This window comes from Eleginops maclovinus, chromosome 19 (assembly GCF_036324505.1).
Source record: "Eleginops maclovinus isolate JMC-PN-2008 ecotype Puerto Natales chromosome 19, JC_Emac_rtc_rv5, whole genome shotgun sequence".
Classification (NCBI taxonomy): Eukaryota; Metazoa; Chordata; class Actinopteri; order Perciformes; family Eleginopidae; genus Eleginops; species Eleginops maclovinus.
Window position 1 is genome coordinate 25,033,245 of NC_086367.1, and position 14,647 is coordinate 25,047,891.

The 14,647-nt window shown below is 43.6% G+C and overlaps 1 protein-coding gene across 1 annotated transcript in view; it reads right to left on the reverse strand.

Annotated features, from left to right (window-relative positions):
• Window positions 1-14,647, reverse strand: part of syne1b (spectrin repeat containing, nuclear envelope 1b) — a 90,601-nt gene that overhangs the window by 71,499 nt on the left and 4,455 nt on the right. The window contains 1 exon segment of the mRNA XM_063909560.1: window positions 9,110-9,171. Coding sequence (XP_063765630.1) covers window positions 9,110-9,171 — 62 coding nt within the window.

The window sequence follows — 14,647 nt, forward strand, 5'->3', positions numbered from 1 at the left end:
CGTCACGCTCCTACCATGTGACCCTTCCTTACCCGGAAAAATTCAAATCAGCTGGGTATCGGGTCAGATCAGCTGGGTATCGGGTCAGATCAGCTGGGTATCGGCTGGGTCGGTCGGATCAGCTGGGTATCGGGTCAGATCAGCTGGGTATCGGGTCGGATCAGCTGGGTATCGGTCGGGTCGGATCAGCTGGGTATCGGGTCGGATCAGCTGGGTATCGGGTCAGATCAGCTGGGTATCGGGTCAGATCAGCTGGGTATCGGCTGGGTATCGGGTCGGATCAGCTGGGTATCGGATCAGATCAGCTGGGTATCGGGTCAGATCAGCTGGGTATCGGGTCGGATCAGCTGGGTATCGGTCGGGTCGGATCAGCTGGGTATCGGGTCAGATCAGCTGGGTACCGGGTCGGATCAGCTGGGTATCGGGTCGGATCAGCTGGGTATCGGTTGGGTCGGATCAGCTGGGTATCGGGTCGGATCAGCTGGGTATCGGGTCAGATCAGCTGGGTACCGGGTCGGATCAGCTGGGTATCGGGTCAGATCGGCTGGGTCTCGGGTCGGATCAGCCTTGACTACCAGTGGTAAACATAAGGAAGTGAAAGCGCTGTGTACCGTGTTGTCTGTGGTTGCAGCTGTGCATTTTATAATGCTGCAACTGCAACCGGCACGCGCATGCCCAGTATGCGTGAATCGTCACGTTTTCGTTTTAAAACTCCAGATTAAAACAAAAACGCAGTAGTGTGGATAGGGTGACCAGGTAGGGTGGCCAGACGTCCGGCTTTAGGCCGGACAGTCCGGCTTTTCAATGCCCTGTCGGACTGTCCGGCCACCCTAAGTGTGGACGAGATAGACCTATGTACACAAATGTGTACATTAGCAGGAATGTAGCACCTGGATGTGAAAGCAGTAATAATGAGCCTCTGTGTTGGTTAAAATGTAACAAATAATCGAGATAATTAATATTATAATTAACAGGCCCGTAGCCAGCATTGTGGTGGGGGGGGATCTTTCCCCCCGAAAGTGGACTTCATTTGGCTCCCTACTCCAATGCCCCCTAAATACACCAGCACACTTCAAATCTTTTAATTTAGACATATTTTATTCATCGTCAAGTTTGTTGTGAGTCTGTTGTTGCTGTCCTTCATTTTTTGTCTGTTGCTCCCCACTGTTAACATAAATGGACATGAATTGCTTCAATTGAGCTATCTCTATAGTCATTAAAACTTTAACAAGAATGAAGAATTTGATATAAATGTAAGTGTTACTCAAACTTCCTACATCTGTGATTGTCTGTCTCTGTTGCTCACCTCAGTTGTCTGTTGCTTTCTTCCATTGCCTGTCTGTTGCTGCCCTCCATTGTCTGTCTCTGTTGTTGTTCTGTCTGTCTGTTGTTGCTGTCCTTTATTGTCTATCTCTCCACTGTTGACATAAATAGATAAGAATTACTTCATGAAGTACACTATCGGTATGGTCATTAAAACTTAAACATGAATTAATAATGATATTAAATTGAAGTGTTCCAGAAAAGAGCTTTCAAACAGCATCAAAACCATCTCTTTGTAATTTAAATTGACATAATCAAGGTTGAATGTGTAGTGCCCTACCCTCTTACTTAAAACATTCTTAGTCCATTTCTCCCTTATATTAGTGCCAGATTCATGCAAATGCAGTTCTGGGGTTCTACCTTACCACTAAGAAGGCACACAAAGTTTGATTAAAATCTGTGTCGGTTGGGCCCCAAAGTGTCTGATTTCACGTGAAATGACCCACCCCCCATGTCTCCCTCTTCTTCTTCTATGGCTTCTATTGCATCAGAACGCTCATCAGCTCCAATCGTCTTGGGTGCATTTTTGAGTATAGATCGACAGCTTCATCCAGATCCAGAGCCATGTCGTAGTGGGTATGGATGAGAGCCAAGGATGACATGCGGTCCTCTCCCATGCTGCTCCGCATGAATGTGTTGAGTCTCCGGAGACACTGGCAGACCTCTCACATTCGCAGGAGGTCACTGGCAAGGTGCATGCAATTTTCAGGAGTTTGAAGATGTTCGGATACATCATCTCATCACACTCTTGATAGCTGAGGCACATGAGCTTGGTCTTTGGTGTAATGCTTTGACCTGCCACTTCAACTCCACCGTTTCAGCTCCTGGTCAATGACCTCTGGTGATGGCAAGTCATCTTGGTACAGAGCGACTGCTTCAGAGATGTCCACCGTTTACATCTGAGTTTCACTGGACAGAGGAAATGGCCCCATGAGCCAGTTGATCGGTCACAGAGAGGTTACTAATCGGACTCCAACCTGAAATGACATGGTCCCTAAGAAGGTATCGTCAAGTACCGGAGATAGTACTCCATCACCGTACTCCTTCAGCGGGTACATTTCCCTGTGTTTCTGCCTTCCAGCTGCTCTCGGCTGGGTTGGTTCCACGTTGACCTGAGCAGCATCCTAACTGCTTGTTCGTAGATTTGATTGAAGTCGTCGTCGATGGTCTCGCGGAGCTCCTTGTAGACAGACTTCACCTCATCAACCATGCTAAATGCCCTCGATGATGTCGAGTGAGGTGCTTTGCAGTTTCACCGTGATGCCCGCCAGGGTGGGATAAAACTTGGTATACGGTGAGGAATGTGAGGATGAATCCAAAGTTTTGTAGCCCACTCAAGAGAGACCATAGGCCTCTGCTTTGTACTTGCCCTCCCATCCACTGGTGACATCTTCACTGTACTCCTCTGTATGGAGACCCTGTGCCATGACTTCCAGAGCCTTATAATGAAGACAAAGGCACTGTAGAAGTGACTGTAGGCATCATGCCGTGCTGCCCATCTTGTGCGGCTGAGGTCAATCAGGGGCTTCCGCTTTCCGGTAGAATGTGCCTCCTTATCTACAACCTCCTTGAGAAGGTGTTCCCTCTTCGGGCTGCAGGTGAAGAACATGACGATGTACTTCATCTTATCAATCATGTTGCGCACAACTGGAAGAGCACAAGAGCGTGCAATGACAAGGTTCAAGCAATGCCCATTGCAGTGCATATAAACTGCCTTAGGCGCATCCTTTTTTATCAAAGCTTGAACGCCAACATTTTCGCTGCTCATATTGCTGGCGCCATCGTACCCCTGGCCTCGACAGTCAGCAATCTCTATGCTTAGATGACTCAGCACATCTTTGATCGCGCTTGCAATGTGGCGACCTGTGATCCGTGGCAAAGTACAAATCTCAAGCAACTCCTCTCTGATATTTAAGTCTTTGTCCCACGAAGCGAACACACATTGGCATCAGCTCTTCATTATGGGATGTGACCTCTTCGCTAGGACTGTGTACTTCTGAGGACAGCCTGCCTGACCTCATCCACCCACGATCTTGTCCTGAATCATGTTGCTTCCCATATTACATAATCATATTCATTTTGGGCCTTTGAGGTGATAGATATGTGGCATTTTATAGGCTTGTTTCATCCAAAATGCCGGCTATCAGTCTTTTCAACGTGATTTGAAAAGCATTTTTGCAATAGGGCCAAGAAAATTCCAGGATTGCCACTACAATGCTGCTGCTCTACTGATCCTCTCAGTGCAATGCATTGACGGGCCACAGTAGAGAACAGCCTCTGCAACGCACTTGAGAATGTGCCTGTTCTCTTTGATGTTGGTCTCCTTTGCACTGTCCATAACACGGACTGAATAATCCGGGTATTGGGGTTTTCATGTGACAGTCGAAACAGTTTTTTGGTTCTTTCAAATGCCACAAAAGGATTGCTTTCGATTTGGTGGCTTCCCAAATATCTTCTGTTTTCGTATGCCATTTACTGAAGGGCGCATTTAACAGGAGAAGCAGACGGTTATCCACTTCTGTTGCAATTGAGAAGAGAGTCACAGCAATGCAGAAAGCGCCAACGATTTTCAAGCCTGTAAACCCAGCCACCATCCATGCTCCTCAAACCAATCAACCTGAATGCCCTGTTGCACCCCACACCGACTAAATGAGTGGGAAAATGAAATGTTTCGAAGGGGTATACTGACGTGGTTTATCACACCAAATTGACATTTGGCCATCAGACATCTGACACACAGCCTGTTGCAATTTCCTCAATAGATGTGGTTGCATCAATGAAAGAAGCCAAGGACACTGTCAAGTACAGAGCTTCGGCTGGGCTACCTCACATTCTGCGCCTGTCGCAGCTCCTCACATCCTCAGCCACTTCAGGAGCAGCGGCATCTCTCTAGCTCTTCTTCCACTGCACTGTTACCTGGCACGGCTGTTTCAATTGCTCAACTACTAGCAGCTGTAGGCTCACTACCCACCACAATGCTGACTTCACTAAATAAAATACAGCAAAAGAAAGACATTTTAGCGTCAATTTTAGAGTATTTCCACCCAGAACATAATAATCAATATTATTCTCTGAATTATTTTATTTTCTATTGTGCACATAGAAATGTGAGGGTTTGGTAATTTCATCAAGCAGATATATTGCATTTGGCATAAAAACGTGTTTTAACAAAAAAGCAACACACAACAAACGTCTGACAACAAGACATCGCACTGAAACACAAACAACAGGTGCAGGGAAACAACACTGATATGACTCACATACACCCTATCCATGTTTAACCCGCCCTTAATTTTTTACACCTCTATACTGTATTTTATTTACTATGGCCTTAGGAGCAAAGTCATGGTGACAGTAAAATACAGCCTACTGGAGCAACAGCATGTGACAGTAAAATACACCTTAGCATAGATCATCAGCATTGCAAAAGTGGAGTTAAACTGAGTAATGTAATAGTCACTAACTTTCGTTAAAAAACAACTAATGGGCATAAATACTTTGGCTATTAGAGGTGGGGGGAATCCCCACATAAAATCCGTTTCACCTTCAGGAAAAGGTGAGAGGCACCCATAGAGACCGATGGTCGAAACTGCGCATAATAAGTTCTGTCAAGAAGGACATCAAGGCGTCACATAGAGAGCCGCGAGCCAAAATGGTAACCACTCTGCGTCAAGACAGTAGACTCAGAGACAGACTACCGTCTTATAGCTAACTGACTGGGGGGAACTAGGTCAGATAATGTGGCAACTGCCAGAGCACAAGCAAAACTCGAGAAAGGAGGGGGGGAGACATAGCAGCAACCGAAGTCACGTTAACAACCCAATCAATACACTTATAACATTCCCGACAATAGTTACGTGTACGTTTCGCTATGTTTATCCTACAAATTGACAGTGTTCTTTACTGTTGTTCGCGAAGGATGGGGCTAGCATATAGCCTAATGGAGCTAGGCAACCACTGACAATAGCCTAGGTCCATTGAGTGATTTCCAGATGCAGGAGCTAGTCTAGCAGTAAGGTAGTAAAGAAATAGAAGCCTACTGCACTCAGCAGCAAACCCGCTTTTGGTCCTTTTCAGGAATAAGTCACCAATGTTTGGGGATAATGTTGCCGGCCGACATACTTTCGTTATCGTTCCTTGCTTCTTTTTTACCCATTTTTCGCTAATCTTCTGATTCTTCTTCTTGTTCCTATGTATTAGGCCGATTAGGCTAGCTACCAACAGAAATGGGGGGCATTACCAGCCAGCGCGTTGACTGGATTGGTGTAAAATTCAGTCCTGAACAAAATGTGAAAACAGAAATATTAACCATATTTCTTACTCGTCACTTCTCTGATACTCTATATTTCTTTTTTATTAGTCTGGATTTTGATATTGTACATTCGAATAGAATCATGGATAATCACCGGAGATGAACAATTCATTCATTGAATAGCCCACATATCTTGAGGGGCGTGTCTGTGTATGGGGGGAGGGGGGGGGGGGGGGTCGAGTGCGGGAGGGGGATCGAACGAACCCTTCGATCCCCCCTGGCTACGGGCCTGATTAATTATATTATATCTCAATATTGATTAAATTAATCCTGATCTCAATATTGATTCAAATAATCGTGATTATCATTTTGGCCATAATCGTGCAGCCCTAGATGCGCTGTTGAGAAAAGCTCCAATGTGTTTGTTTAACGAAACCAATTCAAGTAATACAAATCTTTTTTACACTTTTCTTTTTTCAGGGGTTTTTCACAAAACTTCCAGATCTGTTCTTTCATGCATCTCGAACTTGAAGCTCTTGAATCCCTGTTCGTGCCTCTTTCCAGCGGGGGGCTGTTAGTATGCAGCTCCATCAGCAGCTGAGGACACAGCGCTAAAAGCTCAGACAGGCTCTGGCTCTGATCGTGGGTCTGTTTCTGCTGCTCAGGCTCAGTTAACCCCCCCCCCCCCCCCCCCAATCACCACAGAGACTATAAGGAGCGTCGGTGTGGACAGATGTTCATCCAGCAGACTGAGCTTTAGCCTGTTTCTCTGGCTCCTCTCAGGTCAATTCACAGCTCCATGTGTTCCAGACAGGAAGCAGATCTGGGGCAGGGGGGGGGGCTGTTAACCTGAGAGACCACCCTCTGGTTCAGCCACTGAAGCACTGCGCATGATGACTTGAGTTTGAGTAGAACTATTAGCTATTCAGTGGTTTTATATATTTATATATATATATATACATTAAATATATATAATATATATTATATATATTAATTATATATATATATATATTAATATATATATATATATTTAATATATATATATTTATATATATATATAATATATATATATATTTAAATATATTTATATATAAATATATATATATACATTATATATATCTATATATATATATTATTATATAGATATATATAATGTATATATATATATAAATATATATATATATATAATATATATATATTAATATATATATATTTATATATATATATTATATCTATATTATATTTTAAATAAATTATATATAAATAGATATATATATACATAATTTTTTATCTATATATTTATAATATAGATATATTAATATGTATATATAATATATTATATATAAATATATATATCTATACATTAAAAATATTATAGATATATATATATTAATATATATATATATATATATATATTAATATAATATATATATATATATATTATCAATATATATATACATTAAAATTATATCTAAATCATATATATATTTTAATGTATATATATTTATATATATATATATATATACATTAAAATATATATATATATATAATAATGTATATATATATATAAAAATATATTATATATATATATATATTTATATATATATATTTATATATATATATATATATTAATGTATATATATATATATAAATATATATATATATATATATTTATAATATATATATAAATAATATTTTAATGTATATATATATATAATATATATATATATACATTAAATATATATATTATATATATATATATTTAATGTATATATATATTTTGCAGGTCTCAATCACAGAACAATATCTCCTGTGGTTTCGAAAGCTCCCTCCCTGGAAACTGAATAAACTGAGCGACAGGAAACCTCTTCAGAGGGGAAAAACATATCAGAGGAACCCCCCCCCCCCACACACACACACACACACACACACACACAGGCTGCAGGAAGGACACACTGATAACACACACTCTCACAGAAACAGACCACACTCAGCATGTTAGCTTTGATCCGGTCAGACAGAACTGTTTTCATATCATTTAAAAACTGAACACAGTCAATTCAGATCACAGGACGGTAAAGGGTCTTATTTTAAATGTATGATTTCTCCCAAATCGCAGTCTTTGTTGCTGTTCAGACGGAGCTGTGATGAGAAACCTTTAGGTCTGATGTGTTAGTTAGGATGGAGCAGCAGGTGGTCTCTGAGTCTATAACACACAGGTGAGATTCTCAGGCTCAGTAACACACCCTGAAAGTCTCTCTGATAAGTTCAGGACACAAGGCTTTGCTGAGTCATCAGACATTAAAGATGACTCAGCACTTATTCTCAATCAGTCTGCACCTTCCACACATCCCTCTTTTATTACGTATCGAACATAAATGTGTATTTTCTCTAAGGTTTGTTTACCTCTTGGCCTTAAGTCCCGCCCCTAATCAGCATCAGCAATTAGTCCAAATGAGATGGAAAATAAGTGAGAGTTTGAGATGTGATATGGTGCATCCTGATGCTGGAATACAGTGTGTTATCAGTGTGTGTTATCAGTGTGTGTTATCAGTGTGTGTTATCAGTGTGTGTTATCAGTGTGTGTGAGATATATATATATAAACACATGCAGCTCCGAGGCAGACAACGCCTGCAGGGAAATATCCTCACCCTCCTGCTCTCCATCTGCACACTGCATCACTGCCAGGCCACACACACACGCACGCACGCACACACACACACACACACACACACACACACACACACACACACACACACACACACACACACACACACACACACACACACACACACACACGCACACACACACACACACACACACACACACACACACACACACACACACACACACACACACACACACACACACACACACACACACACACACACACACACACACCACCTCCCATATGTCCATAACACAGTAGTGTATGAAGCTCATATAAACAACGCTGGTGAAGCAAACTGTCTTTATGAAACTGATTGTGTTCCGAATACCTTCAGTCTGAACGAGTCTGCTTTATGAGATCTCAACTCCTCCTTCGTGCGGCCCTGATCATCTTCCTTTGAAAATTCACACTTTTTGTTTCCAAATTTCTTTAGCTTTTGATTTTTTTTCAAACTTTCAAAAATGTTCCATTTTCTTTTTTATTATCATTTTTTCCCCAAAAATCTGGTCAAAAAAAGACCAACTGGACTTTAAAGGGTCCTGTTACATAGTATGCTGACTCATTGCATGGTTTTATGTCTCATGATACTGCGTCATGTCATGGGGTCAGGACTTAAGGCTGAGTCATGTCAGACTCCCGTTCCCTGTCTCTGGATCGCCCGTTGAGACTCTGTCTCTGTGAGGCGGAGCAGCTCATGTTCACAGATACTGACGGGGTTTCCTGGCCCGTGGCAACACCGCGTCCTACGTCTCCTTTCAGCAGGGCTTCCCCTCTCAGAAACTGAGCTGGGATGACCAGCATCAGCAGGAGGAGCGTGTGTGTGTGTGTGTGTGTGTGTGTGCGTGTGTGTGCTCGCTCTTACCTTGGCTAAGTGAGAGTTGATCCATTTGGTGAAGGTTCTCTTCTGCACTGCCTCCTGCTCATCTAGAAGAGAGAGGAGACATGAGGGTCTTCAGACTTCAGGGGGGGTTTGAGAGGAAACTGATCTGAGAGGCTGCTCAGTAATCTGGATATGATGGATACTGCTCGGTTTACAACTTCTGCAGAGTCATAAAGAGCATAACATCTGAATCCCTGAAGATCGGGAGAGCCTTCTGTGTATGGATCTCTTTGAAAGGCCTTTCAGTCACCTCCGTCTTTACAGAGTAACGGCTCTGCCTCAGGAACACAGTGACATCACTAGGGAACACTCGCGCTCCTATTGGCATTCCATTGTACGTGACAGGCTAAGGGGCGGGACATCTCTAAGCGGTTAACCAATCCCAACAGAGCCGGCCAGCTAACCAATGAGAGCAGCCTCTGGTTTCAGACAGAGGGTGAGACACTATCTGACTCTTCATGCCCAGCGATGCTGCAACGCAGGCCTTAGAGAGAGGTCATACAAGGAGATTAGAGCAACACATCTCTGCAGCCCCCCCCCCTCAGTATTAACATGCGTGATTGTTTCGCCCCCCCCCCCCATTCAGCCACAGCTTCATGCATTATGCAGAAGCTTCAACAAACACTTGATTTCTGCTGCAGGAGGGGGGGTGGCGCTCTCTGACACGCCAGTCAGCTGCTGCTCCTGCTGCATGGGGGCCATTTCCCCCCCACACACACACACACACACTCAATAACACACAGCGTCACGTGACGGAGGAACAGGCAGAGAGACACAGCTAACCCTCGGACAAACGCTTCAGCACAGGGAAGCCCACTGAGGCATCGCACACACACACACACACACACACACACACACACACACACACACACACACACACACACACACACACACACACAGCTGTTTGTGTAGCATGACACTGTGGTACTGGAGCACACACACACACACACACACACTCTCTCTCAGCTGTGTGTTGTGAAGGTGATCCTCTGCTAGCATGTCCTCCCGGCAGCTGCCCTACTTACCCCTCAGATACTGGAAGAATCCGGAGACCAGGTTCAGAGAAGACTTCCTGCCGTCCGTGCACTGAGCCATCGCCCCCCCGCACACACACCCCCGCCTCTCATGAGGACCGGCCACACACAGATGGATGTATATACGTGTGAGGATGAGATCCACTGAGAGCTCTCTCCAGCAGGAAGCAAAACAGATCTGGCTCCCCCTCCTCCCTGACACACACACTCTCACACACACACTCACACACTAGCGGATCGGGTCACGTACGACCCCTCCATCTTCCTGTGTTCCCCTCCAGTGGAGCCATGCCTGTGTGATGCTCAGCCCCCTGCTGCACTGCCTGTCAGCATCACCGTGTGAGCAGCAGCCAATCAGAGCCCAGCAGAGCTGTGATGTCACAGCCTGCATTATCCTCAGCTGAGAGTGTGGTGTGTGTGTGTGTGTGTGTGTGTGTGTGTGTGTGTGTGTGTGTCTGAAATGTTGATACAGCTCATTTTAAATCTGATAAAAAATGAGTAAATACAAATGTTTGATTACATTTGAAATAGATCAATCTAAAAGCTGCAGGAAGTGATCTTCATTTGTGAACTTGTATTTACATTCTCTTATTCTCCTTTATTGTATTTCAGTACCTATGAGGTACGTCACTATTGTTTTTAAAACCTTTTATCTTTTATCAATCTTTGCATTTATTGCACATTGTTATTTATGAATGCAGGACCACTCCTCTCCGTCCTCTGTGAAGCCGTTGAGCTTTTAAATAAAGTCTAACTGATAGAGCTATAAATGATAACACGGTACATCAGGTTCTTTCTACATAAAGTCGCTGTGGTCCTTTTGATTAAAGAAGCAGTAAATGAAGAGCCTGAAGCTCAGCATGACACACACACACACACACACACACACACACACACACACACACACACACACACACACACACACACACACACACACAAAACTTCCACATGATTCTCTGATTTTGTGCAGACTCCTCTCTAAACCAGGAGAAGGTTCCTGGACAGAGGAGGCAGAGCATCTCCTGCTGCTCTCTGAATATCTATCCCATAATACAGGATAAATAAAGCCTTTGATAGCTCCTCTCCTGCAGAAGAGTCCTTTCTTCCTCAGGACCCCCCCACTCAAAGCCTCCCTATAAATAGCTGCAGTCTCTCTGGCCCAGAGCAGATGCTTTGTGTCCAGAGGTTCATTAAAACTGCCGGAGCAACGAGAGGAGACAGGTTTGGATCTGGAGCACGCAGAGTCACTCTCAGATTTAATCTCAGCCTGGAGTTCATTTATCAAACCGTTTCCATATTTTAAAGCAAAATCAATCCTTCACTTCCAAACCTGGAGACAGTCTATATTTAGGTTTAATTTAATGCAACTAGTGACTGTTTTACAGATTATTGGTTGAACGTTAACTGAATGTTTGTCGGACCTTTGTGCCTTTTATCTGAAGACATGTGAATACAACATGTATAAAACAACCACGTTTGTTCATTTATCAGCACTTTGTATGAAAATATACTGGCAGTTATTTTTCTGTTGATTTATGGAAAGAGTTTTATGCAGAAATGTCTTTAAATGTTTAAATAAAACATGTTTCTGCAGGACTAACAACATCCCGTTAGAGAGGAGCTTTTATTCCCCTATCTCCTAAAACTGCAGCTCTTTCATTTCTATTCAGATATACTTTGCATTTTCTTCACCGTAATTCAACATTTGGATTAGATTTGTAGTCGGAATTATTTCCTTTTATTTCCTTTAATAATAAAAAGTATATATTTAAGAGTGTATTCATTTATCGTTGTTGTTTATTCCCCGTTATCGACCAAAGCTGGCTCCTTGCATATGGAAACCTAACAGGTCAGATACAGCTTGTCTGTCAGTGCACAGAGGGGGGGGGGGGGGGGGGGGGGGGGGGGGTTCAGTCACCCTGATTCTGCTGGGATGTATTCTGCTGGGAGTATCAGCCCTACCGTGTTGTGTTCAAAGACAGTAAGTCATTATTGTTCTCCTGTCAGAGTCATGCTGCTCTCTGCCTCTCATTTCTCCCAGGTCCCCCCCCCCTCACAACAACACAGTACCTGAAGTACCACTGTATTTGTACTACTACCAGCAGTACTACCGGCAGTACTACCTGCAGTACTACCGGCAGTACTACCAGCAGTACTACCAGCAGTACTACCAGCAGTACTACCGGCAGTACTACCAGCAGTACTACCGGCAGTACTACCTGCAGTACTACCTGCAGTACTACCTGCAGTACTACCTGCAGTACTACCTGCAGTACTACCTGCAGTACTACCGGCAGTACTACCAGCAGTACTACCAGCAGTACTACCAGCAGTACTACCAGCAGTACTACCGGCAGTACTACCTGCAGTACTACCTGCAGTACTACCTGCAGTACTACCTGCAGTACTACCTGCAGTACTACCGGCAGTACTACCAGCAGTACTACCAGCAGTACTACCTGCAGTACTACCAGAGGCATGATGTGTCCTGAGATCACCTGAGGGGGGGTACATCAGGGGGCAGTGCAGTCCTGACTGAGCTGCTCTAACGAGGATGTACCTCTTAATGAATCTGCAGGATCTGATGGACAGCCATCTGTTTATTTCACACTCCAGATATGAATCAGGTTTGTTGAAAACCGTTAGTGTGAGGCGGGACCTTAGAGTCAGCTGTTACTGACAGGCTTCAGCTGCAGCTGACAGGCCTTTAACCCCCCCTGCTGAACACTGATTCATAACAACAGATTATTTTATGTCATTTTTTAAGTTTTTAAGTAACATTTTCACCTGGAACTGAAAGCGTTTAAAAAATGGTAACCCTCTTTGAAGTGTGTACACAAATACATTCGCCCCGTTTTTTAAATGTATACCTCATTTTTATTTTCATATATCTGTTATTATTTTATCATTTTCCACTTGTGTATTCACAGCTGGGGAGGAATTCTGAAGAAGACTTTACAGCTTCTTGTAATTTCCCGTCCGGTGTAGAAATATTTGCCGCCTGATGATTTCCTCTGTCTTCTGATCGCTCTCTCTGGAAACAGAGAGGAAATAAACCTCTCATAACTTCCTCTTCAGCTTCTGGAAATATTTCACATTAATGAGCTTCAGTGTGTGTGTGAGTGGGGGGGGTTACCACACTGGGAGGCGTGTGTCTTCACTTCCTGTGAGACATACAGTGAAACCAGCATCAAACCACAGCACACGCTACCAGAGCATGCTCCTCATGCACGCTCCTCATGCTCGCTCCTCATGCAAGCTCCCCATGCAAGCTCCTATTGCTCCTCATGCACGCTCACGAGAAACTGACACAGTGAAACCATCATTAAACCACAGCACACGCTCCTCATGCACGCTCCTCATGCACGCTCCTCATGCACGCTCTGAAACACCAGAGGGCATGTAAGGCTGCAGGTTTATCCTCAAACTGATCCTGGGTTTCCCCAGGGTTAGAAACTTAGAGAGCCCTAGAGGTTAGAAGAGATCTGCAGTCGAGACTACAGATTGTTTGTTGCATGGAAGCATTCGTTTTAAATGTGAGGAACATAGAGGTCAAAACAGAAATCAAATGTAGATGATTATATATTTTACAGTAACCATAATCACTTTAAAGGAAGACCATAAAGTCTTACATTTTGCTCTTTAGTTTTCCTGAACCTCCAGAAGTGACCCTCTCTGTTCAACTTCATTAACAAGAACTCCCTTCCTCCTTCTTTAGGGGGCATCTCTACACGTCTTTGCACACGTCCCTACAGCTGCCTTTATGTAGAGTGTAACCTAAGGTAATAATAAACCAATGAGGATTAATAATCATCATTCAGAGGATTCTTTTGTCCTGCATTAAGAGGAATTAAAAGAGAACTTTAAGAGTGGAGTTTCTGCATGAAGCCTAAACACTAAACTCCAATCAACCAGATCTCCCTCATGTCCTCTGTCCTGCATCAGGACTCTGAGCCTCTGCAGGACTCTGAGCCTCTGCAGGACTCTTTAAGGACAGGAAGCTGCACCAAAACACCCTCCAGATGTGACACAACACCAAAACTACTTCCTGTCAGAAACATGCCACACAGGCTGCCAGTCTGCAGAGCGTGCCCTGCTCAGGTAACCCCCCCCCCCCCCCCCTGCAGCTTTAAAGATCACCATGCCTCTGGTTCTGTGTGAGGGTCAGAGAGCCTGCATCTCTTTGTGTTTCTGTCTTGTTCTCCAGCAGACGATAAGAAGGGTTACTGTCTTTATAACGACAAAGTCATTATGAATCAGCTGATCTGACACAGTGAGCCCCACAGCGCCACACAGTGCTTTGGTGAGGGACAGCTGACGTTTAGGGTTCTCATGCATGTTGCGTGGAGATCCTGGGAAAATCAAATGAGCCTCGAGGGTTGTAATGATTAGAGATAAATAACTAGGATTATTTCCTGAAAAAAGTTCAAATAAAAACTCATATTTATGAAAAATGTTGTATTTCATTACAAAATCTAAATCTGTT